Genomic DNA, 25,662 nt, shown 5'->3' on the forward strand with positions numbered 1-25,662 from the left:
CTTTTGGTAAAAAACTAAGGGATGGGCCTGGAGAAATATAACCACTCTCAAATTCAGACAGAGCTGGCCATCCATGATATCAAAATTACAGTTTTAACCATGTTTTAAGGTTATACAGTGTTGTTTTCATTACATTTACATTGTTTACACACATTGGAGTAAAACAAGCTTCTATTTTGGGTTCTGATGGGGTACATATGACAGTTGAATTAAGATTATGAGGCAGTTATAATTATATTCTTCAAGAATCAAATGGGTATATATCATTAACCTCTTAAGGATCGTACACTTTCTTTTGCCTAAAATGACATACCCAAATCTAAATGCCTGTAGCTCAGGACCTGAAGCAAGGATATGCATATTCTTGATACCATTTTAAAGGAAACACTTTGAAGTTTGTGAAAATGTGAAATGAATGTAGGAGAATATAACACATTAGATCTGGTAAAAGATAATACAAACAAAAAAACATGTGTTTTCTATATATTTTTTTGTTCCATCATCTTTGAAATGCAAGAGAAAGGCCACAATATAATAATGCTGTTTAGGCACAATTTAGATTAATCAGAGCAAGATTACTGAATGTAACGCACATTATTTACCTTCAGAGAGGTGAATGTATCAAACCAGTTGCCGTAGAGGTTAATTAATAAGTCCAACAATGGATGTGGCAACTAAGGGTTCTAGTTTTAAGGAACCAAACAGCTAATGTTGGGAATATCTTGAAAAACTTCCAGTCCTAGACCTATGTCCCTGGAATCTTCTGACTGTAACATCATACTACTGACATTCCATGGACCAAAAGAAAACGTATTGAATGTTGCCAGAACTTCCTGGAGAAATACGTTACATAAAGAACATTATAAACTGGGTGGTTTGAGCCCTGAATGCTGATTGGCTGACAGCCGTGGTATATCAGACCGTATACCATGGGTATGACAAAACACTTATTTTTTCTACTCTAATTACGTTGGTAACCAGTTTATAATAGCAATAAGGCACCTCTGGGGTTTGTGATATATGGCCAATATACCATGGCTGAGGGCTGTGTCCAGGCACTCCACGTTGCGTTTTGCCTTTGCATCGTGCATAAGAACAGCCCTTAGCCTTGGTATATTGGCCATATACCAGACCCCCTCTGGCCTTATTGCTTAAGTAACCCACTGGGCACAGACATAATTTCAACATCTAGTTTGGAATTCAGTTTGGTTGAGTTGTCAACTAAGGTGAATTCAACTTGAAATCAACAACAACAAAAATCACTGGGTACTTGCTAACTCTGGTCAATGGTGATAGTGTGGAGAAACTCACACTACCGCCCTGAACCAGAGCTAAATATGCTACTCGCTACCGCCCTGCTCCAGAGTGAGGTGTTTGATTACTCACATTATATGGATCCATAGTTGCTGGATCCATGGTTAGCCAATTTTCAACACAGACGCACCATCCAACATCTCCGGTAAAATTTACGGTAAGGTCTCCAACATCCGGAACAACAGACCGTAATGGTTTCAAAGAGTGATCCAAGTAGTAGTCTCCAGAAACAATTCGTTGCTACTAATAAACGAAAATCGATTGCTCGGGGTTATTTATAGGCTAGATAACGTCACAATACTAATCGTCAGATTGGAACTCACAGAGATTCTGTAGCTCATTCTGTAAATGTTTTAACTCTACTTTGAGTCATAATGTAAGTAATTACACTGCACGCGACCACTATTGACATGGGACGGGTTGTTCATTTGAGTCAAATATTTGGCTACTTCCTTGTGTTTGTTTATAATTGAAAATCAATAAACAATTTATCGTAAAGTTTTGGTCACTCACATTTGTCTCGATTGATTGTTTCTAAATATTTCCCGCAAATGTTCCACTAGTAGCCTAGGCCTAGCCAACAAGACAAAATAGGTTTCAAGGGAACACACAGCAACACATTAAATTACTATTCTGTTCTATTTATGGGAACACCTATAGGGAACACGCATAGGGAACGTGCATAGGAAATGTTTAGTCTGTCTGCATTACCAGTGTCTATTGGTAGCTTATAATGACAGACTCAATCACAAGGTGACAGACTCAATCACAAGGGATGACCGCGAATAAATGTTAGCTTTGCTGTTAGCTGATTGCTTATCTGCTGAGACAGGGTGGTAGATGTTAAACCCCAGCTCTAGAACATAAGGATTAACAGATTTGTTTCAGACATGAAGCCATCACTTTCTTAGAGATTGAAGACAGAATACAAGAATGTGTGAATGTAAATGTAGGTTGACTTGGATGGTGTGGGGTATGCCATTTGTTACAAAGGGGAGGTGACGAACTAATGAACTAATGACGAACTAATTAATGAAACAAATATTAGATTGGCCTACAGCAAAATTACTAAATTGTTATGTTGCTTTTAAAGCGCATTGATACATAGGCTAAATGTTTTGATGCATGTGGATTTCCAGTTGGGCGCCAGCGTCCTAATGATTGGGAGTGGTGCTGAAAGGACAGCTACTGCACCATACACAGAGCCTTTCGTTTCAGCAAAATAATGGCTATTCTGTTCTATTTAATTATATGGGGACACGTTCTGTACAACCACATGGTGTGCATGTTTCAAAATATAAATGGATCAAAAGTGTTTAATGCTTTCTAATTCCATATGCTCCTTGTTGTAACACCCACCCGTAGTATGCGCTCCAGCAAGTATATCTCACTGGTCATCCCCAAAGCCAACACCTCCTTTGGCCGCAATTCCTTCCAGTTCTCTGCTGCCAATGACTGGAACGAATTGCAAAAATCTCTGAAGCTGGAGACTCTTATCTCCCTCACTAACTTTAAGCATCAGTTGTCAGAGCACCTTACCGATCACTGCACCTGTACACAGCCCATCTGAAATTAGCCCACCCAACTACCTCATCCCCATATTGTTATTTATTTTGCTCATTTGCACCCCAGTATCTCTATTTGCACATCATCTCTTGCACATCTATCATTCCGTGTGTTAATACTAATTGTAATTATTTTGCACTATAGCCTATTTATTGCCTTACCTCCATAACTTGCTACATTTGCACACACTGTATATATATTTTCTGTTGTATTTTTTGACTTTATGTTTTGTTTTACCCCATATGTAACTCTGTGTTGTTGTTTTTATCGCACTGCTTTGCTTTATCTTGGCCAGTTCGCAGTTGTAAATGAGAACTTGTTCTCAACTGGCTTACCTGGTTAAATAAAGGTGAAATAAAATTGTAAAAAAATATTCTGCATGTTCCTAACTAAGGTTGGATATGCTGGGCTATGTGACGTTTGATTGAGTCCTCTACCTCCATTGGCCTCTGAAAACATAGCATCCTCCTGACGAGTTGTGTGATTAGGGACATTTTACCTAATGACTCTATCACAGGGCAGCAGTTCATTGCAATGACCTCCATAGCATGGATAGTGGTGCACCATCCCGTCCTCTTTCCCTTGTTTTGTTATCGCCCAAAGGTGTATTGTACAAATCCCTGGGAAAGGTCACATCAGCAGCCATGTGAGTAATGAGGCAGTAAGCATTTATCCTTTGTTGATGGAAACAAATGTGTTTCTACTGAACTGGATGGAGCACAGATAAGAGTTTGGTTTCACTTGTGCTAAATGAAACAGGTCCAACTTAATATACAATTGATCCTCAGATAAAAGCTCATACATTTTACTTGTATTCTTATGTGAGTGGTGTGGTGTATTTCTTTGATTGATTGAAATGTAATGGATGCTATATATAGAAAACAGAGGGGAGTTTTGAGATCCATTATACACATTGTGGATCGTACGAGAACCAGTGTACCGGAGATTCCTTTCCTTTTCAAACACAACAGCTTGCCATGTCTTTGGCCACTCAGAAACTCTACATCGCCTTGAGTTATGCAGTTACTCTGATGTGGGTCAACCATGTCATGTTGTCCTTCTCTTTGAGGAACTGTTTGATCTGGACTTGAAATTACTCTAATGCAAACCTACATACTTTGATGACCACTAATCTCTTTATGTGTACGTTTTCAGTGACCTGTTACTATATCATTTTGGATTTCGAGATTAGCGAGATAATCCAGATAGCTAAAGTGATAACATGAGTTTGAATCTGTCTTGGAGATAGCCAGGCCTGTTGCTGATGAAATGATAGCTCAAGTCCACCCACCTCCTAAGGGATATGTCTGGATCTGACATTGTGCCAGCAGCCAGCATCAGCTCACGTCCTCCACGTGTTAGTCTATCAACAATGGGACTCTGATAGTGTTAGGTTGAATCATTCTTTTCGTGTCTGAGATAGAGAGATTATGTTTTCACATGCAATGGTGGGAAAAGCAGGACATCAATTATGTGGGCAATGTAATCTTGATATGGGATGTCCATCACCTTATTTGTGTGGGTTTATTCCTCTTAGAAAAACCTACCAATATCACAGAAATACAAACATTTAAACTGGCTACGGATTCACACATACTTTTGGTATCTTTGGTATCCAATGGACTGATAGTGTGGGAGCGCTGGTTTAACATCTACTGTAGTTACAATGAATAAATAACAGGCATAAGCAAACTTTGTCTCATTGGATTTTATAAGAAGTATTATAAGCACAAGATGCTTGAGTTTATTTATTTTTTCTAAGTATGCTATGCTCCACTGCATCCTTTTTTTCTGGCAAAATAGCCTATGTGAGAAAGAGAAAATTAGTGACATCCCTTACCACAAACATAGTTTACTGTTGAAAAGGTGCACTTATATCAACCTCAGAATTACATTGACTAAAATAGATTAATTTGGATTGTTTTGGCAAAAAGGTGAGCTGGATTAAATCATGTAGTACCTAAAAAAGCCTTAAAATGTCCAGGGGAAGAGTCAACACATGTAGAAGTCCCAGGGGTGGACATGTGATCCCAACCAGAGTCCCATTCACCATCATCTGAACACAAATCAGGAGAGTCTTAATCAATTGTTAAATAAATGTAAACCATGTGCTAGAGAAAAAAAACATTAATTGAAGTCTGAACCCCGTTAGGATATAGAGTAGTCAATGGTGGACATTATTTTGCTCACCAGCCCAATCAGGCTTGTTACAAGAGTAGAGAGGATATTTACTATCCAAAAGGTCACTTACCTTCCGGCACACACATCGGTGAGAGAGGTCTGAGCATGTGAGCCAGGGCAGTGTCTGATATTCCAGGCCCAGCTTTGGTAGTTGTACCTGGATAACCTGAATATTTGCTAATTGGAGCACCTGTTACGAATGGAAATCAGTGTTATATAAGGTATATGACTAGCTGACAATTCTCTCTCTCTCTCTGTCTCTCTCTCTCTCTCTCTCTCTCTCTCTCTGTGTGTGTGTGTGTGAAATGTGAGCTAGCTAAAGCATAATCACCTACTTTCATTGAATATGGGTTAACTCCATTTTGGGCTCTTTGGAAACCCTGTGGTGGAGGTAAATCGAATAAATTCTTGGCCCTTTGGCAACCCTGTGGTGGAGGTAAATTGAAGAAATCCTGGGCCCTTTGGCATCCCTGTGGTGGAGGTGAATTGAAGAAATCCTGGGCCCTTTGGCATCCCTGTGGTGGAGGTGAATTGAAGAAATCCTTTGGCCATTGGCATCCCTGTGGTGGAGGTGAATTGAAGAAATCCTGGGCCCCTTGGCCTCCCTGTGGTGGAGGGAAATAATCCGATAGGCAGGGAGGAGGTGGAGTAGTTTTGGTCTGTGGAACTGAAGTTTCCATGTCTTTTTGTCCTTTTTATGTTGCTGTTTCAGACCCTTCAGCTGCTTATTTTTCTGCGGTAGTGGGGCAAACCGGGAAAGGACATAAACAAGAAATATAAACATGAGAATTGCTGGTTGCAGTTAAAATAGGACTATGATTTACAAATTAAAAGGGACTGTTTGGAGTGAGTAGCCTACCTCAAATCTCTGAAGAGACTCAGCAACCACTGGAGCGATGGGCAGCTCAAACATGACAGGCTTCACTGGTGGAGAGATGGGCCGTTCAACCACGATGGGTTTCACTGGTGAAGAGATGGGCAGCTCAAACATGACAGGCTTCACTGGTGGAGAGATGGGCAGCTCAGCCACGATGGGCTTCACTGGAGGTGGAGGGAAGAAATCCTGGGTCCTTTGGCATCTCTGTGGTGGAGGTGAATTGAAGAAATCCTGGGCCCTTCGGCGGAGGTGAATTGAAGAAATCCTGGGCCCTTTGGCATCCCTGTGGTGGAGGTGAATTGAAGAAATCCTGTGCCCTTTGGCATCCCTGTGGTGGAGGTGAATTGAAGAAATCCTTTGGCCATTGGCATCCCTGTGGTGGAGGTGAATTGAAGAAATCCTGGGCCCTTTGGCATCTCTGTGGTGTAGGTGAAGGGAAATAATCCGATAGGCAGGGAGGAGGTGGAGTAGGTCTGGCCTGTGGAACTGAAGTTTCTATGTCTTTCTGGGGTTTTTTATGTCGCTGTGTTAGATCCTTCAGTGGCTTATTTTTCCGTGGTGGTGGGGCAAACTGGGAAAGGACATAAACAAATAAAATAAAATCTATTAATTGTATTTGTCAAATGCACCGAATACAACAGGTGTTGACCTTACCGTGAAATGCTTGCTCACAAGCCCTGAACAAACAATTACGTTTTAAGAAAATAAGTGTTAAGAAAATATTTACTAAATAAGCTAAAGTAAAAAAACAACAACATATAAACGTGAGAATTGCTGATTGCAGTTAAAATACGACCGTGATGTACAAATTAAAAGGGACAGTTTGGAGTGAGTAGCCTACGTCAAATCTCTGAAGAGACTCAGCTACCACTGGAGAGATGGGCCGTTCATCTCTATTTGCACATCATCTCTTGCACATCTATCATTCCAGTGTTAATACTAATTGTAATTATTTTGCACTATAGCCTATTTATTGCCTTACCTCCATAACTTGCTACATTTGCACACACTGTATATATATTTTCTGTTGTAGTTTTGACTTTATGTTTTGTTTTACCCCATATGTAACTCTGTTGTTGTTTTTATCGCACTGCTTTGCTTTATCTTGGCCAGTTCGCAGTTGTAAATGAGAACTTGTTCTCAACTGGCTTACCTGGTTAAATAAAGGTGAAATAAAATTGTAAAAAAATATTCTGCATGTTCCTAACTAAGGTTGGTTAGCTGGGCTATGTGACGTTTGATTGATTCCTCTACCTCCATTGGCCTCTGAAAACATAGCATCCTGCTGACGAGTTGTGTGATTAGGGAAATTTTACCTAATGACTCTATAACAGGGCAGCAGTTCATTGCAATGACCTCCATAGCATGGATAGTGGTGCACCATACCGTCCTCTTTCCCTTGTTTTGTTATCGCCCAAAGGTGTATTGTACAAATCCCTGGGAAAGGTCACATCAGCAGCCATGTGAGTAATGAGGCAGTAAGCATTTATCCTTTGTTGATGGAAACAAATGTGTTTCTACTGAACTGGATGGAGCACAGATAAGAGTTTGGTTTCACTTGTGCTAAATGAAACAGGTCCAACTTAATATACAATTGATCCTCAGATAAAAGCTCATACATTTTACTTGTATTCTTATGTGAGTGGTTTGGTGTATTTCTTTGATTGATTGAAATGTAATGGATGCTATATATAGAAAACAGAGGGGAGTTTTGAGATCCATTATACACATTGTGGATCATACGAGAACCAGTGTACCGGAGATTCCTTTCCTTTTCAAACACAACAGCTTGCCATGTCTTTGGCCACTCAGAAACTCTACATCGCCTTGAGTTATGCAGTTACTCTGATGTGGGTCAACCATGTCATGTTGTCCTTCTCTTTGAGGAACTGTTTGATCTGGACTTGAAATTACTCTAATGCAAACCTACATACTTTGATGACCACTAATCTCTTTATGTGTACGTTTTCAGTGACCTGTTACTATATCATTTTGGATTTCGAGATTAGCGAGATAATCCAGATAGCTAAAGTGATAACATGAGTTTGAATCTGTCTTGGAGATAGCCAGGCCTGTTGCTGATGAAATGATAGCTCAAGTCCACCCACCTCCTAAGGGATATGTCTGGATCTGACATTGTGCCAGCAGCCAGCATCAGCTCACGTCCTCCACGTGTTAGTCTATCAACAATGGGACTCTGATAGTGTTAGGTTGAATCATTCTTTTCGTGTCTGAGATAGAGAGATTATGTTTTCACATGCAATGGTGGGAAAAGCAGGACATCAATTATGTGGGCAATGTAATCTTGATATGGGATGTCCATCACCTTATTTGTGTGGGTTTATTCCTCTTAGAAAAACCTACCAATATCACAGAAATACAAACATTTAAACTGGCTACGGATTCACACATACTTTTGGTATCTTTGGTATCCAATGGACTGATAGTGTGGGAGCGCTGGTTTAACATCTACTGTAGTTACAATGAATAAATAACAGGCATAAGCAAACTTTGTCTCATTGGATTTTATAAGAAGTATTATAAGCACAAGATGCTTGAGTTTATTTATTTTTTCTAAGTATGCTATGCTCCACTGCATCCTTTTTTTCTGGCAAAATAGCCTATGTGAGAAAGAGAAAATTAGTGACATCCCTTACCACAAACATAGTTTACTGTTGAAAAGGTGCACTTATATCAACCTCAGAATTACATTGACTAAAATAGATTAATTTGGATTGTTGTGGCAAAAAGGTGAGCTGGATAAAATCATGTAGTACCTAAAAAAAACCTTAAAATGTCCAGGGGAAGAGTCAACAAACGTAGAAGTCCCAGGGGTGGACATGTGATCCCAACAGAGTCCCATTCACCATAATCTGAACACAATTCAGGAGAGTCTTAATCAATTGTTAACTAAATGTAAACCCTGTGCTAGAGAAAAAAAACATTAATTGAAGTCTGAACCCTGTTAGGATATAGAGTAGTCAATGGTGGACATTATTTTGCTCACCAGCCCAATCAGGCTTGTTACAAGAGTAGAGAGGATATTTACTATCCAAAAGGTCACTTACCTTCCGGCACACACATCGGTGAGAGAGGTCTGAGAATGTGAGCCAGGGCAGTGTCTGATATTCCAGGCCCAGCTTTGGTAGTTGTACCTGGATAACCTGAATATTTGAAATCCTTGGCCCTTTGGAAACCCTGTGGTGGAGGTGAATGGAAGACATTCTGGGCCCTTTGGCAACCCTGTGGTGGAGGTGAATCGAACCAATTCTGGGCCCTTTGGCAACCCTGTGGTGGAGGGAAATCATCCGATAGGCAGGGAGGAGGTGGAGTAGTTTTGGTCTGTGGAACTGAAGTTTCCATGTCTTTTTGTCTTTTTTTATGTTGCTTCAGCAGACCCTTCAGCTCAAACATGACATGCTTCATAATTGGAGAGATGGGCAGCTCAGCCACGATGGGCTTCACTGGTGGAGAGATGGGAAGCTCAAACATGACGGGCTTCACTAGTGGAGAGATGGGCAGCTCAGCTACGATGGGCTTCACTGGTGGAGAGATGGGAAGCTCAACCATGATGGGCTTCACTGGTGGAGAGATGGGAAGCTCAACCATGATTGGCTTCACTGGTGGAGAGATGGGAAGCTCAACCACGATGGGCTTCACTGATGGAGAGATGGGAAGCTCAACCATGATTGGCTTCACTGGTGGAGAGATGGGCAGCTCAACCACAATGGGCTTCACTGGTGGAGAGATGGGAAGCTCAACTATGATGGGCTTCACTGGTGGAGAGATGGGCAGCTCAGCCACGATGGGCTTCACTGGTGGAGAGATGGGCAGCTCAACCACAATGGGCTTCACTGGTGGAGAGATGGGAAGCTCAACCATGATGGGCTTCACTGGTGGAGAGATGGGCAGCTCAGCCACGATGGGCTTCACTGGTAGAGAGATGGGAAGCTCAACCAAGATGGGCTTCACTGGTGGAGAGATGGGAAGCTCAACCATGATGGGCTTCACTGGTGGAGAGATGGGCAGCTCAGCCACGATGGGCTTCACTGGTGGAGAGATGGGAAGCTCAGCCACGATGGGCTTCACTGGTGGAGAGATGGGCAGCTCAACCACAATGGGCTTCACTGGTGGAGAGATGGGAAGCTCAACCATGACAGGCTTCACTGGTGGAGAGATGGGCAGCTCAGCCACGATGGGCTTCACTGGTGGAGAGATGGGAAGCTCAAATATGACAGGCTTCACTAGTGGAGAGATGGGCAGCTCAGCCACGATGGGCTTCACTGGTGGAGAGATGGGAAGCTCAACCATGATGGGCTTCACTGGTGGAGAGATGGGAAGCTCAACCATGATGGGCTTCACTGGTGGAGAGATGGGCAGCTCAGCCACGATGGGCTTCACTGGTGGAGAGATGGGAAGCTCAACCATGATGGGCTTCACTGGTGGAGAGATGTGCAGCTCAGCCACGATGGGCTTCACTGGTGGAGAGATGGGCAGCTCAACCACAATGGGCTTCACTGGTGGAGAGATGGGAAGCTCAACCATGATGGGCTTCACTGGTGGAGAGATGGGCAGCTCAGCCACGATGGGCTTCACTGGTGGAGAGATGGTTAGCTCAGCCACGATGGGCTTCACTGGTGGAGAGATGGGCTATAGATAGTGGTATAGAAAGAGAAGTTTAGTCCAGAAACAACATATAATCAATTACAATGTAATAGACGCATGGCCTAAAACATATCTGTTTGCTTACTTATGAATATGCAAACCATAATAATCATCCCCTCCCTCATCATTCATTCTAACTCTGCTGTCTCATCCAACGAATAAACGTACCTGTGCCCTACTCTGTGTGCACAACAGGGTAACACAATACCACATGAAGAACTTAGATTGGTACTCCTGACACTTCTGCCATGCAATCTCAATCATCTCCTCAAGAGTCCCAACGCTACAGGAGAGGAAACACACCAGGTTGTTTAGAATGTGTGGAAAGAGGCTTCATACCGTGGATACGAAACAGTCTTTATATTTCAGATCTGAACTCAATCTAGGTAATCTGAAACTCCATTACATTGGTCCAACATCTCAATCAACTTCACTGTAAAGGCAGTGTAATCATAGCACTCCAAATCCCAAAATGAATGTATCTGGTGGATTGTGTAGCTGTGCAGATGTCAATGCTGTGTTAACGAACAAAGTGCTTACTTTGCAAGAGGCCAAGGGGATGCTGCGAGGAATCCAGGCTGCTCCTGTGGGCTCTGCTGAGGGAGATCAGAGGAAGTAGGGAGGGGGAGATGGGCAGGAGCATCGACAATCTGAGAAGAACCAGCCTCTATTTCCCATTTGGCCCCTTGACCAGGTTGATCCTGGTCATACTTGTACGCATACTCATAGTTGTACTCGTTGTTGTTTAGGGTCCACCTCTCTGTAAAAAGAATGAGAGCAGAAGCTTGATCCTCTCATTTCCATAAAGGAATGGTAATACAATGATTAAACCAAGACCCAACAGAGGTGTGAAATGCTTACCCCAATGGCCATGTTCTTCATTCCAGTGGAAATATCCATAATCATCGCCCACGTAAAACCCGTCTGCATCAGCCTTAACAACATAATCAACATGGAGACAGTCAGGTGAGAACAACTTTAAAGAGCAAAACCTGTTATCAAAGCAAAAAAGCTGGAAGGTACAGTATAAATTGAATCCCTTTTAATGTTCTCAGAATGTATTGGAGAAAACATTATACCGAGACCTTTTAAAGCTAGAATCCTTAATTGAAACAATAACAAAGCGGACACCCCACCTCTCTTTTGGTAAAAAACTAAGGGATGGGCCTGGAGAAATATAACCACTCTCAAATTCAGACAGAGCTGGCCATCCATGATATCAAAATTACAGTTTTAACCATGTTTTAAGGTTATACAATGTTGTTTTCATTACATTTACATTGTTTACACACATTGGAGTAAAACAAGCTTCTATTTTGGGTTCTGATGGGGTACATATGACAGTTGAATTAAGATCATGAGGCATTTATAATTATATTCTTCAAGAATCAAATGGGTATATATCATTAACCTCTTAAGGATCATACACTTTCTTTTGCCTAAAATGACATACCCAAATCTAAATGCCTGTAGCTCAGGACCTGAAGCAAGGATATGCATATTCTTGATACCATTTTAAAGGAAACACTTTTAAGTTTGTGAAAATGTGAAATGAATGTAGGAGAATATAACACATTAGATCTGGGAAAAGATAATACAAACAAAAAATCATGTGTTTTCTATATATTCTTTTGTTCCATCATCTTTGAAATGCAAGAGAAAGGCCACAATATAATAATGCTGTTTAGGCGCAATTTAGATGTTGGCCACTAGATGGCAGCAGTGTGTATGCAAAGTTTCAGATTGATCCAGTGAAGCGTTGCAATACGCTTAGTCTGCTAAATGGTCTGCTAAATGTCTGCTAAATGAACTGGAGTGAGTTTCTTAAAAGCCTTGTAGCTACCATTGTAGTTTATTTCTAGCATGACTCTATATCTGTGCAGCTGGGTTTTCAAGATAAATAAGGTGTGATGTTAGCTAGAAGGCTTTCTGGAAATGCACATTCACATTCACATTTACGTCATTTAGCAGACGCTCTTATCCAGAGCGACTTACAAATTGGTGCATTCACCCTATAGCCAGTGGGATAAAGAGGTGGGGTTTCAAATGTCTCCGGAAGGTGGTGAGCGACTCCGCCGTCCTGGCGCCGTGAGGGAGCTTGTTCCACCATTGGGGTGCCAGAGCAGCGAACAGTTTTGACTGGGCTGAGCGGGAACTATGCTTCCGCAGAGGAAGGGGAGCCAGCAGGCCAGAGGTGGATGAACGCAATGCCCTCGTTTGGGTGTAGGGACTGATCAGAGCCTGAAGGTACGGAGGTGCCGTTCCCCTCACAGCTCCATAGGCAAGCACCATGGTCTTGTAACAGATGCAAGCTTCAACTGGAAGCCAGTGGAGTGTGCGGAGGAGCGGGGTGACGTGAGAGAACTTGGGAAGGTTGAACACCAGACGGGCAGCGGCATTCTGGATGAGTTGTAGGGGTTTAATGGCACAGGCAGGGAGCCCAGCCAACAGCGAGTTGCAGTAATCCAGACGGGAGATGACAAGTGCCTGGATTAGGTCCTGTGCCGCTTCCTGTGTAAGGCAGGGTCGTACTCTCCGAATGTTGTAGAGCATGAACCTGCAGGATCGGGTCACCGCCTTGATGTTAGCGGATAACGACACGGTGTTGTCCAGGGTCACGCCAAGGCTCTTCGCACTCTGGGAGGAGGACACAACGGAGTTGTCAACCGTGATGGCGAGATCATGGAACGGGCAGTCCTTCCCCGGGAGGAAGAGCAGCTCCGTCTTGCCAAGTTTCAGCTTGAGGTGGTGATCCGTCATCCATACTGATATGTCTGCCAGACATGCAGAGATGCGATTCGCCACCTGGTTATCAGAAGGGGGAAAGGAGAAGATTAGTTGTGTATCGTCAGCGTAGCAATGATAGGAGAGGCCATGTGAGGATATGACAGAGCCAAGTGACTTGGTGTATAGCGAGAATAGGAGAGGGCCTAGAACTGAGCCCTGGGGGACGCCAGTGGTGAGAGCACGTGGTGCGGAGACAGCTTCTCGCCACGCCACTTGGTAGGAGCGACCGGTCAGGTAGGACGCAATCCAAGAGTGAGCCGCGCCGGAGATGCCCAGCTCGGAGAGGGTGGAGAGGAGGATCTGATGGTTCACAGTATCAAAGGCAGCAGACAGGTCTAGAAGGACAAGATCAGAGGAGAGAGAGTTAGCTTTAGCAGTGCGGAGAGCCTCCGTGACACAGAGAAGAGCAGTCTCAGTTGAATGACCAGTCCTGAAACCTGACTGGTTTGGGTCAAGAAGGTCATTCTGAGAGAGATAGCAAGAGAGTTGGCTAAAGACGGCACGCTCAATAGTTTTGGAAAGAAAAGAAAGAAGGGATACTGGTCTGTAGTTGTTGACATCAGAGGGATCAAGTGTTGGTTTTTTGAGAAGGGGTGCAACTCTCGCTCTCTTGAAGACGGAAGGGACATAGTCAGCGGTCAAGGATGAGTTGATCAGCGAGGTGAGGTAGGGGAGAAGGTCACCGGAGATGGTCTGGAGAAGAGAGGAGGGGATGGGGTCAAGCGGGCAGGTTGTTGGGCGGCCTGCAGTCACAAGTCGCGAGATTTTATCTGGAGAGAGAGGGGAGAAAGAAGTCAAAGCATAGGGTAGGGCAGTGTGAGCAGGACCAGCAGTGTCATTAGACTTAACAAACGAGGATCGGATGTCGTCAACCTTCTTTTCAAAGTGGTTGACGAAGTCATCCACAGAGAGGGAGGAGGGGGGGGGGGGATTCAGCAGGGAGGAGAATGTGGCAAAGAGCTTCCTAGGGTTAGAGGCAGATGCTTGGAATTTAGAGTGGTAGAAAGTGGCCTTAGCAGCAGAAACAGATGAAGAGAATGTAGAGAGGAGGGAGTGAAAAGATGCCAGGTCCGCAGGGAGTCTAGTTTTCTTCCATTTCCGCTCAGCTGCCCGGAGCTCTGTTCTGTGAGCTCGCAATGAGTCATCAAGCCACGGAGCTGGAGGGGAGGACCGAGCCGGCCGGGAGGATAGGGGACACAGAGAGTCAAAGGATGCAGAAAGGGAGGAGAGGAGGGTTGAGGAGGCAGAATCAGGAGATTGGAGGGAGAAGGATTGAGCAGAGGGAAGAGATGATAGGATGGAAGAGTAGAGAGTAGTGGGAGAGAGAGAGCGAAGGTTGCGGCGGCGCATTACCATCTGTGTAGGGGCAGAGTGAGTAGTGTTGGAGGAGAGCGAGAGAGAAAAGGATACAAAGTAGTGGTCGGAGACATGGAGGGGAGTTGCAGTGAGATTAGTAGAAGAGCAGCATCTAGTAAAGATGAGGTCAAGCGTATTGCCTGCCTTGTGAGTAGGGGGGGACGGTGAGAGGGTGAGGTCAAAAGAGGTGAGGAGTGGAAAGAAGGAGGCAGAGAGAAATTAGTCAAATGTAGATGTAGGGAGGTTGAAATCCCCCAAAACTGTGAGGGGTGAGCCATCCTCAGGAAAGGAACTTATCAAGGCGTCGAGCTCATTGATGAACTCTCCAAGGGAACCTGGAGGGCGATAGATGACAAGGATATTAAGCTTAAATGGGCTAGTGACTGTGACAGCATGGAATTCAAATGAGGAGATAGACAGATGGGTTAGGGGAAAAATTGAGAATGTCCACTTGGGAGAGATGAGGATTCCTGTGCCACCACCCCTCTGACCAGATGCTCTCGGGGTATGCGAGAACACATGGTCAGACGAGGAGAGAGCAGTAGGAGTAGCAGTGTTTTCAGTGGTAATCCATGTTTCCGTCAGCGCCAGGAAGTCGAGGGACTGGAGGGTAGCATAGGCTGGGATGAAGTCAGCCTTGTTGGCAGCAGAACGGCAGTTCCAGAGGCTGCCTGAGACCTGGAACTCCAGGTGTGTGGTGCGTGCAGGGACCACCAGGTTAGAGAGGCAGCAGCCACGCGGTGTGAGGCGTTTGTGTAGCCTGTGCGGAGAGGAGAGAACAGGGATAGGCAGAGGCATAGTTGACAGGCTGTAGCAAATGGCTACAATAATGCAGAGGAGATCGGAATGAAATGAACTAAACATCTGGGAAAGGAGAGAGTAGGGCCTCCCTTACCACAACTCTCAAATATAACTCTCCCAACTTCCACCTCAGAAACTATAATTGTTTCACTGAAACACCCGAATAAAACTCTCCCAACTTCCACTTTAGAAATTAGAATTGTTGCAAACTACAGCGGTTCAATGTTTCAAGGAATAGACTCAACTTACTTTATTCAGCTAGCTAACTATGATGCCATAGCTAACTAGCATGCTAGCATCCAATAAAGTAAGTTCTTTCCATCTGGCTACCACTAACCCGGCCACCAACTCTGCACCCTCTGCTGCAACTTGCCTATGCCCCCCCCGCTTCTCCTTCACACAAATTCAGACAGCTGATGTTTTGAAAGCGCTGCAAAATCTGGACCCCTACAATTCAGCTGGGCTAGACAATCTGGACCCTTTCTTTCTAAAACTAGCCGCCGAAATTGTCGCAACCCCTATTACTAGTCTGTTCAACCTCTCTTTCATAACGTCTGAGATCCCCAGAGATTGGAAAGCTGCCGCGGTCATCCCCCTCTTCAAAGGGGGTGACACTCTAGATCCAAACTGCTACAGACCTATATCCATCCTGCCCTGCCTTTCGAAAGTATTCGAAAGCCAAGTTAACAAACAGATCATCGACCATTTCGAATACCACCGTACCTTCTCCGCTATGCAATCCGGTTTCCGAGCTGGTCACGGGTGCACTTCAGCCACGCTCAAGGTCCTAAACGATATTATAACCGCGATTGATAATAGACAGTACTGTGCAGCCGTCTTCATCGACCTGGCCAAGGCTTTCGACTCTGTCAACCACCGCATTCTTATTGGCAGACTAAATAGCCTTGGTTTCTCAAATGACTGCCTCGCCTGGTTCACCAACTACTTCTCAGATAGAGTTCAGTGTGTCAAATCGGAGGGCCTGTTGTCTGGACCTATGGCAGTCTCTATGGGGGTGCCACAGGGTTCAATTCTTGGGCCGACACTTTTCTCCGTGTATATCAATGATGTCGCTCTTGCTGCTGGTGACTCTCAGATCCACCTCTACGCAGACGACACCATTTTGTATACATCTGGCCCTTCATTGGACACTGTGTTAACAAACCTCCAAACAAGCTTCAATGCCATACAACAATCCTTCAGTAGCCTTCAACTGCTCTTAAACACTAGTAAAACTAAATGCATGCTTTTCAATCGAACGCTGCTAGCACCCGCCCACCCGACTAGAATCACCACTCTCGACGGGTCTGACCTAGAGTATGTGGACAACTACAAATATCTAGGTGTCTGGTTAGACTGTAAACTCAACTTCCAGACTCACATAAAGAATCTCCAATCCAAAGTTAAATCTAGAATCGGCTTCCTATTTCGCAACAAAGCCTCCTTCACTCATGCTGCCAAACATGCCCTCGTAAAACTGACTATCCTACTGATCCTTGACTTCGGCGATGTCATTTACAAAATAGCCTCCAACACTCTACTCAGCAAATTGGATGTAGTCTATCACAGTGCCATCCGTTTTGTCTCCAAAGCCCCATACACTACCCACCACTGTGACCTGTACGCTAGGGGTGTAACGATCCATCTACTACATTGATGTATCGATTTATATTCATATGATCCAACTACATCGATCTGTGCTCGGCGAGTTGGCCTTTTGGACAACATATATCGATCTAACATCGTTTTAAAATGTAATAAATCGATTGTATCGATACTAGGAAATAACCCATTGGATTTAAGCACGTCAGACTTTATATGCAGGGGTGCACATAACTGGTACGCAGATACGCAAGCGCGACAAAAATCAGGAATGCGTAATGCCACTTGTGTTACTACGCGCCTTTGCGTACTTGACCGATCTTCTCATCTAACCTTACACATGACATGTTGCTTGTCAACTACTGTCAGGGATGTCCAAAAAGCAACAGACATTAAGCAGATTCTTTGGCGTTTCGCCACCTACAAAGAAACGCCAACTGGAGCCAGAGCCGAAGAAAATACTTTTTTCGGAAAAGTGGCTTGAAGCTAACGATGAGCGCACTGAAATGTGGTGCAAGATTTGCCGCTCAAATCCACATCTAGCAGACAAAACAGGTGCATTTTATAAAGGCTCAAAGAATTTCAACCATCCTTTATTTGACAAACATGAAAAGAGCAAGGAGCACACGAATGTGGCGCAAGCCATTGCTAAAAGCTAGCCGAGAATAAATGTCCAGTCGCCGAGACAAGCTGAATGAAGAACAGCGGCAAGCTCTGTTTAATATTTTTCTCTTTCCATAAAGCTAAACACGCACGTCCCATGTCTTCCTATTCTGAGGATGTTCCTTTACTGAATGCTTTTTGATGGATCTGAGGACATCACAAAAACTGAGCAGGAAATAGTTTACATTGTGTCTGTGTCCAGCAACGGAGAGTTTACTTCGGACTTTATTGGACTGATTGAATTGGGTGCTGACCGAACCGCACAGGCCATAACAGACGGACTTGTGAGACTTTTGGTAAGTTTCATAATACCAGATGGTCTGCATGGAGTCATGAAACACTGTTAAAAATATCAAGACTATTGCCAGCCATTAAAATGCAACTGGTTACCAGGTATTTATTTCAGTCACACTGGTTGAATTTTTGGCTAAAAGGTTACTGAATCGATTTCAAGTCACTGAATCGTTTCGGATCGTATCGTTCTAAATGAACCAATATCGTCCTTGAATCGTATCGACAACCACGAATCGTGATACAAATCGTTGTTAAAACGAATCGTTACACCCCTACTGTACGCTCTTGTTGGCTGGTCCTCACTACATGTTCGTCGTCAAACCCACTGGCTCCAGGCCATCTATAAATCACTGCTAGGCAAATCCCCGCCTTATCTTAGCTCATTGGTCACCATAGCAGCACCCACCCGTAGTCTGCGCTCCAGCAGGTATATCTCTCTGGTCATTCCCAAAGCCAACACCTCCTTTGGCCGCCATTCCTTCCAGTTCTCTGCTGCCAATGACTGGAACGAATTGCAAAAATCTCTGAAGCTGGAGACTCTTATCTCCCTCAATAACTTTAAGCATCAGTTGTCAGAGCACCTTACCGATCACTGCACCTGTACACAGCCCATCTGAAATTAGCCCACCCAACTACCTCATCCCTATATTGTTATTTATTTTGCTCTTTTGCACCCCAGTATCTCTATTTGCACATAATCTCTTGCACATCTAGCATTCCAGTGTTAATACTATTGTAATTATTCTGCACTATAGCCTATTTATTGCCTTACCTCCATAACTTGCTACATTTGCACACACTGTATATATATTTTCTGTTGTATTTCTGACTTTATGTTTTTTTTTACCCCATATGTAACTCTGTGTTGTTTTTATTGCACTACTTTGCTTTATCTTGGCCAGGTCGCAGTTGTAAATGAGAACCTGTTCTCAACTGGCTTACCTGGTTAAATAAAGGTGAAATAAAAATTTTAAAAAATAACACACCCTTGGTAAGTACAGCAGGAGTTAAATGCTTGCATTACCTTTGACTTTTCAGGTGTCCGCATTGACCTCTGCTTGGTTTTGGTCAGAGGCTGTATCAAGGAGACAGGTGGAGGCCCTCGACTGTCAACAAACAGAACTTCTCTTGCATGTCCCATGTCTTTCTCCTGTTGACTGGGTCAGAAACAACACCAATAAATGTATGTAGCATGTTTCCTGCAGTCAAATGACCAAATTGCCCTCTAGTGGCCTCATCGGTGGAATGTTATTAATATTTTTTTTATAATTTCACAATTCACAACAGTATTTCAAAAAGCCAGTGGAAAATCATGTGTTTCTCTGTCAAACGGTTTTGTAATATTTCAGTCTTCTGTGATGTGTAATATTGGGATGCAAACTCAAAATGTAATACAATTCAACTCTATATCTGACATGGTACAGGTGTCTTCTTTTTTTAAAGCCCATAACCATGTGTGTGAGGTGTATACTTTTGTTTCAAAGTAGATTTGTTTAAGACTACCAAGAAACACTCTGCGTGACCCTGATTTAGCCCACTGCAGTAAAATTTCAATAATAAACTTTTATTGCGGGTCCAGGGAGAAGTAAACATGGGAATATTTGATCCAAAGCACACACATTGAATGGATTGGATACCAATGCATTTTGATATGACTGCAGTTCCCTTGCTTGATGAATCATTAACTTATTTCAGTCATAACACAGGGGAGTAAAACTCGTCCACTGTCAGTGATGGAGTACACCCATTTTCTCATGGGAACTGAATCAAAAATTCTATTTTATATACAGACTCGAAACAAGAACAACCTGTTTATCAGTATAAGTGACTGTGTGTGGTTTTGAGTCTGTAGCCCAAGACTAAACAAAGAAGTTAGCCATGAACAGAAATCAATGGAACAGAAGGGTATCATCATCATTTGAATCGTGCAGAAGAACCATATATGTGCATTTTTTGAAAAATGTAGATACACAGAATGCATCATTATAAAACATTTAGAAAAAAAAATGATTCAAGTATCTATCAACCGTAAAAATCCTAATGTGGTATATACACACTTAAAAACAGATAAATATTTGATTATAAGAAAATGGAACAGTATGCACTTGTATGGTTCTTCACTGCAAGGGTTCATTTTTATCTCTCTAAATGTTTGTACAATTTCCATTTTCAAAGTTTGCAGATGGAGAGTTTCAATACAGTACATGTGCAGCACTTGGTCTCTCTCTCAGCAGTTGCTCTATGAAATGTGCGTAACCACTTAACAATCACGTTTCCATTCTTATCAGTAAAATAAATATATTTGGCTCAGTGCATTCATTGATGGAACTCACAATGACACCAAATAACAAGCAATAACGTGATACAAACCAAGAAAACAGGAACTTTGCTGACCATATATATATATATATATATATATATATATATATATAAAAGACTGGTATATATACCAGTCTTGTCATTGTAACTATGACCTGGTAAAAGTGACATAATTCAATATAATGTTTGATGAATTAACCTGTAACATTTCAAAATGGATCTGAGATACCAGAGAGCCAGGTGGGGCATGGAGGACCGGCTGAGGGTGCAGACGTAGGGTTTGGAATTGAACTGGGAGATGACCACTTGTAGAGTGACCTGGGACGTGTCATACTGGAACGGCCTGAAAGTGACGGTCACCTCCACCTTCCCATTGGCTGGAATCACTCCTAGAATCACACACAAACAAAGGATTATACCGGTCTTGAATGTAACGCATTTGTTAAAGGAAAACAATACGTAGGCCTACCTAAACTCAACACTTCAATACCCTCAAACCATGGGAAACATAGAGAGATACTTTTTCAGACATCTCTACCCAGTCTGAGTACTAGGCTATTTGCGTAACCCCGGAAATCCATCATCACGCATTGCCTGGAAAGCGTCACCATCCATGCCAGAGACAAAACAACACAGCTCCCCCCTGTGCTAGATGCACTGAGTCCCTGACTGCTTTGTGTCAAGGTGGCAGTTGCAGACTATGAGCATCTTTCCACAGTAATTCAGACACAAGACATGATGGTGATGTTGAGGAATCACAGGTCAGGGCTAGGTAATCAGCTAATAATATTACGTGAGTTTATACAGGTGAGTCTGGGTCTCTGGGAGCCAGCAAAAAATATTTTATGTGGTTCAAAGTTTTAACTAATCACCTCAAGGAACTAACACAAAAACATAGCTGGAACCTTATTGTGAACCAGAAATTATCCTACCATCAAATATAAAAAAATAAATTGATACATATCTGGCAAATAGACTCACAGGATTAATACATTAATCAAATAATATATACCTACTGTAGATAGAATAATACAGGGGTTTTCCTCACTGTCTGTCTGAGTGAGCAGGTAGGATGTTGTTGCTATCTTGTTAAGGACTGTGTTATTACTACTTTATTCAGTGGCCTAATGTAAAGTGCTACCAAGTCTGCTGATTGGAGTTACCTGACAGGGGCTGGACCGAGAAGGCCTTGTGTGGCTGGATGATGTACACCTGGAACTCAAAGTCAATGGGACAGCTGCAGCTCAGAGGGATCACATGGCTGACACTGGAAGGTCAAAGACAGGTCAAAGGTCAAAGATAACAAGCATATACACCACCAGTCAAAGTTTGGACACACCTACTTATTCAAGGGTTTTTCTTTATTTTTTACATTGTAGAATAATAGTGAAGACATCAAAACTATGAAATAACACATATGGAAACATGTAGTAACCAAAGAGGTGTTAAACAAATCAAAATATATTTTATATTTGAGATTCTTCAAATAGCCATCGTTTGCCTTGATGACAGCTTTGCACACTCTTGGCATTCTTTCAACCAGCTTCATGAGGTAGTCACCTGGAATGCATTTCAATTAACAGGTGTGCCTTGTTAAAAGTTAATTTGTGGAATTTATTTCCTTCTTAATGAGTTTGAGCCAATCAGTTGTGTTGTGACAAGGTAGGGGGAGTATACAGAAGATAGCCCTATTTGATAAAAGACCAAGTCCATATTATGGCAAGAACAGCTCAAATAAGCAAAGAGAAACGACAGTCCATCATTACTTTAAGACATGAAGGTCAGTCAATACGGAACATTTCAAGAACGTTGAAACTGGTTCTCATGAGGACCACCACAGGAATAGAAGACCCAGAGTTACCTCTGCTGTAGAGGATAAGTTCATTAGAGTTACCAGCCTCAGAAATTGCAACCCAAATAAATGATTCACAGAGTTCAAGTAACAGACACATCTAAACGTCAACTGTTCAGAGGAGACTGTGTGAATCAGGCCTTCATGGTCGAATTGCTGCAAAGAAACCACTACTAAAGGACACCAATAATAATAAGAGACCTGCTTGGGCCAAGAAACATGAGCAATGGACATTAGACCGGTGGAAATCTGTCCTTTGATCTGGAGTCCAAATTGGAGATTTTTGGTTCAAACCGCCGTGTCTTTGTGATACGCGGTGTTGGTGAACGGATGATCTCCGCATGTGTAGTTCCCACCGTAAAGCATGGAGGAGGAGGTGTTATGGTGCTTTGCTGGTGACACTGTCTGTGATTTATTTAGAATTCAAGGCACACTTAACCAGCATGGCTACCACAGCATTCTGCAGCGATACGCCATCCCATCTGGTTTGGGCTTAGTGGGACTATCATTTGTTTTTCAACAGGACAATGACCCAACCCACCTCCAGGCTGTGTAAGGGCTATTTTACCAAGAAGGAGAGTGATGGAGTGCTGCATCAGATGACCTGGCCTCCACAATCCCCCGACCTCAACCCAATTGAGATGGTTTGGGATGAGTCGGACGGCAGAGTGAAGGAAAAGCAGCCAACAAGTGCTCAGCATATGTGGGAACTCTTTCAAGACTGTTGGAAAAGCATTCCAGGTGAAGCTGGTTGAGAGAATGCCAAGAGTGTATAAAGCTGTCATCAAGGCAAAGGGTGGCTATTTTAAGAATCTTAAATATAAAATATATTTTGATTTGTTTATCACTTTTTTGGTTACTACATGATTCCATATGTGTTATTTCATAGTTTTGATGTCTTCACTATTATTCTACAATGTAATTTTTTTTTACAAATAAAGAAAAACCCTTGAATGAGTAGGTGTGTCCACACTTTTGACTGGTACTGTATATCACACAGCCCCAGAGAGAAAGGACAACAGCCTACATGTTCATTGAGACCTACAATAAAATGTAAAGCTAAATCAAATTCAGCCAGCCACTCAGTTCAAAAGACAATCATTTTTATCAAGAGATAAAAATGCCCTCCTATAAAAAATTGTGGAAAGTGGATTGTGTCACAATCTGTAAAATGTAAATAATTACTATATTGTATCTCTATGGCCTTACAAATGTTTATATTTGGATTTTTAAAAAAGTATTCTCTTTCCAAGTGTATTGTTTTGACTGAAGATTGTTGAACATGCAAGACAAATACTACTGACCCTAGCATATACGAAATATTTAAAAAATATTGTATTTTTGACTTTGTTTTGTTTTACCCCATATGTAACTCTGTGTTGTTGTTTTTATCGCACTGCTTTGCTTTATCTTGGCCAGGTCGCAGTTGTAAATGAGAACTTGTTCTCAACTGGTTTACCTGGTTAAATAAAGGTGAAATAAATAAATAAAAAATATACCCCAGCATACGGCTTACTTAGAGAACTACAATTAGCTATCTACTGTGCAAATGGACTCTAATATATTGACTGCTCACCGCATCGTTAGTGTCAACAGAGATTATTAAAAACCAATGTTTATGATGCGTTACATGACCATAATAACACACTGAGTTTATTCCTCAAACAAGCCTTTGTTGCCACTCATCATGTTTATCTGGCAGGCTAATTCAGAAACTGGTGCACTTAGCAACTACTTAGCAGACTAGGCTGTAGCTGTAACCTATCCCTTACGGAAAGAACATGTGAATTTCACATGTGAAGTGTTCCAAAAACACATGTTTTCGTGTGATCATATGTGATCTTATGTGAAGTTAATGTGATAACTTGCGACAACATTTAAAGTAACATGTGATAAAATTAAACTACACGTGTGGAAACGTGATCATATGTGAAGTGTTCCAAAAACACATGATTTCACATGTGAAATTATGTGTTTTTTCTGTAAGGGATTTGAGTGGCCATGCAACTCATGTACAATCCTTTTATGAAGGTTCATTGGTGGGTTTAAAGACTATTCAAAGGGCAAAGATGCACAGTGAGACACGATTGTCCACTTCACCTCACCTTTGGCCCAGTGGGACAGCTGGTATGGTGATGTGTGTTGGGATGTGCAAGTCATCGATGATGGGGTAGGCATGGACTGGAACCTGTAAATTCTCTTCCCGCTGGAGAGAGATTGAGAGAGAATAACAATGCTCCCTGATGCATTCATTTCCTGGAGTTCTAAGCAGGAGGGAACCTCCTAGCAGTAAGTAGACTGGTTCCAGATCAGTTTGCCATGGAGTGACAATGACCTTAGAAGTTTGCAAGACAGCACAAACTGATCTGGGACCAGGCTTACCATGCAGCAACTATGGAGAGAAACGTTGACAACAAACAACATGTGATGCATAAACACAGCAAATCCCTCTTTTGATGGACAGTTGAATAGATTGGAAGTAGAAGTTGAAGAGATCACTGTCAGGCATGACGGCAAGCGAACTTGATTAGAAATGAACATAGCACTGGATTCCAACCTTGCAATGAACCCGAATACAGTCGTAGAAGTAGCGCCATTCTTTAGGACAGAAGTGTACTTTCACTGTGTAGGACAGTCCGGGGACAAGACGATGCTGCATAGAATATCAAAATGGAGGAATTAACCATCAACACTGACACGCATACGAATCAAAGATCATAGACGGAATGCATAACATGACATCAAATAGTAATAAACAAACACCTTTTTTAAATATTTCGTTTGGAAGTGCTTTGTTTGGGTGGGGATAATGTGAATGTTGATCACTTCAGATGATATGTTGATAAGTTTCTGAGGAAGATTAAAACAAAGATGAATTACATGACGCCTTGTATAAGAATGTACTGGTACATGAAGTGCATATATCGGCACAATCCATCTAAAGTCAGTGCTTTGTCTTTTGTTCTCTTGGAACAGTCAACACTCTTTGCTTCACTCACCAAGGTCCTCTGATAATCCTTCCCCAGTTTAAACCCACTGAAGTGAAGTGCTGAGGGTTCTGCATGGATTGCACTGTTGCTCTTGAGTTTGGTATAGGTTTCTGGAAAGTATAATATAAATGAGATGTCTTCACCATCTGCTTAGTCCCGTGTGGCTCAATTGGTAGAGCATGATGCTTGCAATGCCAGGGTTGTGGGTTTGATTCCCATGGGGGACCAGTACGGGGGAAAAGTATGAAAATGTATGCACTCACTACTGTAAGTCGCTCTTGATAAGAGCATTTGCTAAATGAAGTAAATATTAAAAACCAAAACAAGTGGAAAATATTATCAAACGCCTGAGGAACCACACACTGCATAATGTAGGCTACGGTAACTCAGATAGC

General features: G+C 42.6%; 1 protein-coding gene and 1 long non-coding RNA gene across 2 annotated transcripts; both read right to left on the bottom strand.

Annotated features, from left to right (window-relative positions):
* Nucleotides 1–4,617: 4,617 nt before the first annotated feature.
* On the bottom strand, nucleotides 4,618–5,234 carry LOC311112226. The gene is made up of 3 exons (XR_014610851.1): nucleotides 5,132–5,234; nucleotides 4,841–4,936; nucleotides 4,618–4,684 (listed from the first exon to the last, which is right to left on the bottom strand). It is a non-coding gene; the product is annotated as an uncharacterized lncRNA (long non-coding RNA).
* Nucleotides 5,235–8,748: 3,514 nt separating this feature from the next.
* LOC311112482 (cilia- and flagella-associated protein 221-like) lies at nucleotides 8,749–25,341 on the bottom strand (the record flags this gene model as incomplete). Its single annotated transcript, XM_084155617.1, has 10 exons — nucleotides 8,749–8,811; nucleotides 10,772–10,886; nucleotides 11,144–11,199; nucleotides 11,465–11,537; nucleotides 20,655–20,814; nucleotides 21,589–21,692; nucleotides 24,383–24,483; nucleotides 24,835–24,930; nucleotides 25,041–25,127; nucleotides 25,315–25,341. The coding sequence occupies 10 exons, from the start codon at nucleotides 25,339–25,341 to the stop codon at nucleotides 8,749–8,751; spliced, it is 882 nt and encodes a 293-aa protein (XP_084011743.1).
* Between the last annotated feature and the right edge of the window lie 321 nt (nucleotides 25,342–25,662).

Source organism: Coregonus lavaretus, assembly GCF_964263955.1.
Source record: "Coregonus lavaretus genome assembly, chromosome: 38".
Classification (NCBI taxonomy): domain Eukaryota; kingdom Metazoa; phylum Chordata; class Actinopteri; order Salmoniformes; family Salmonidae; genus Coregonus; species Coregonus lavaretus.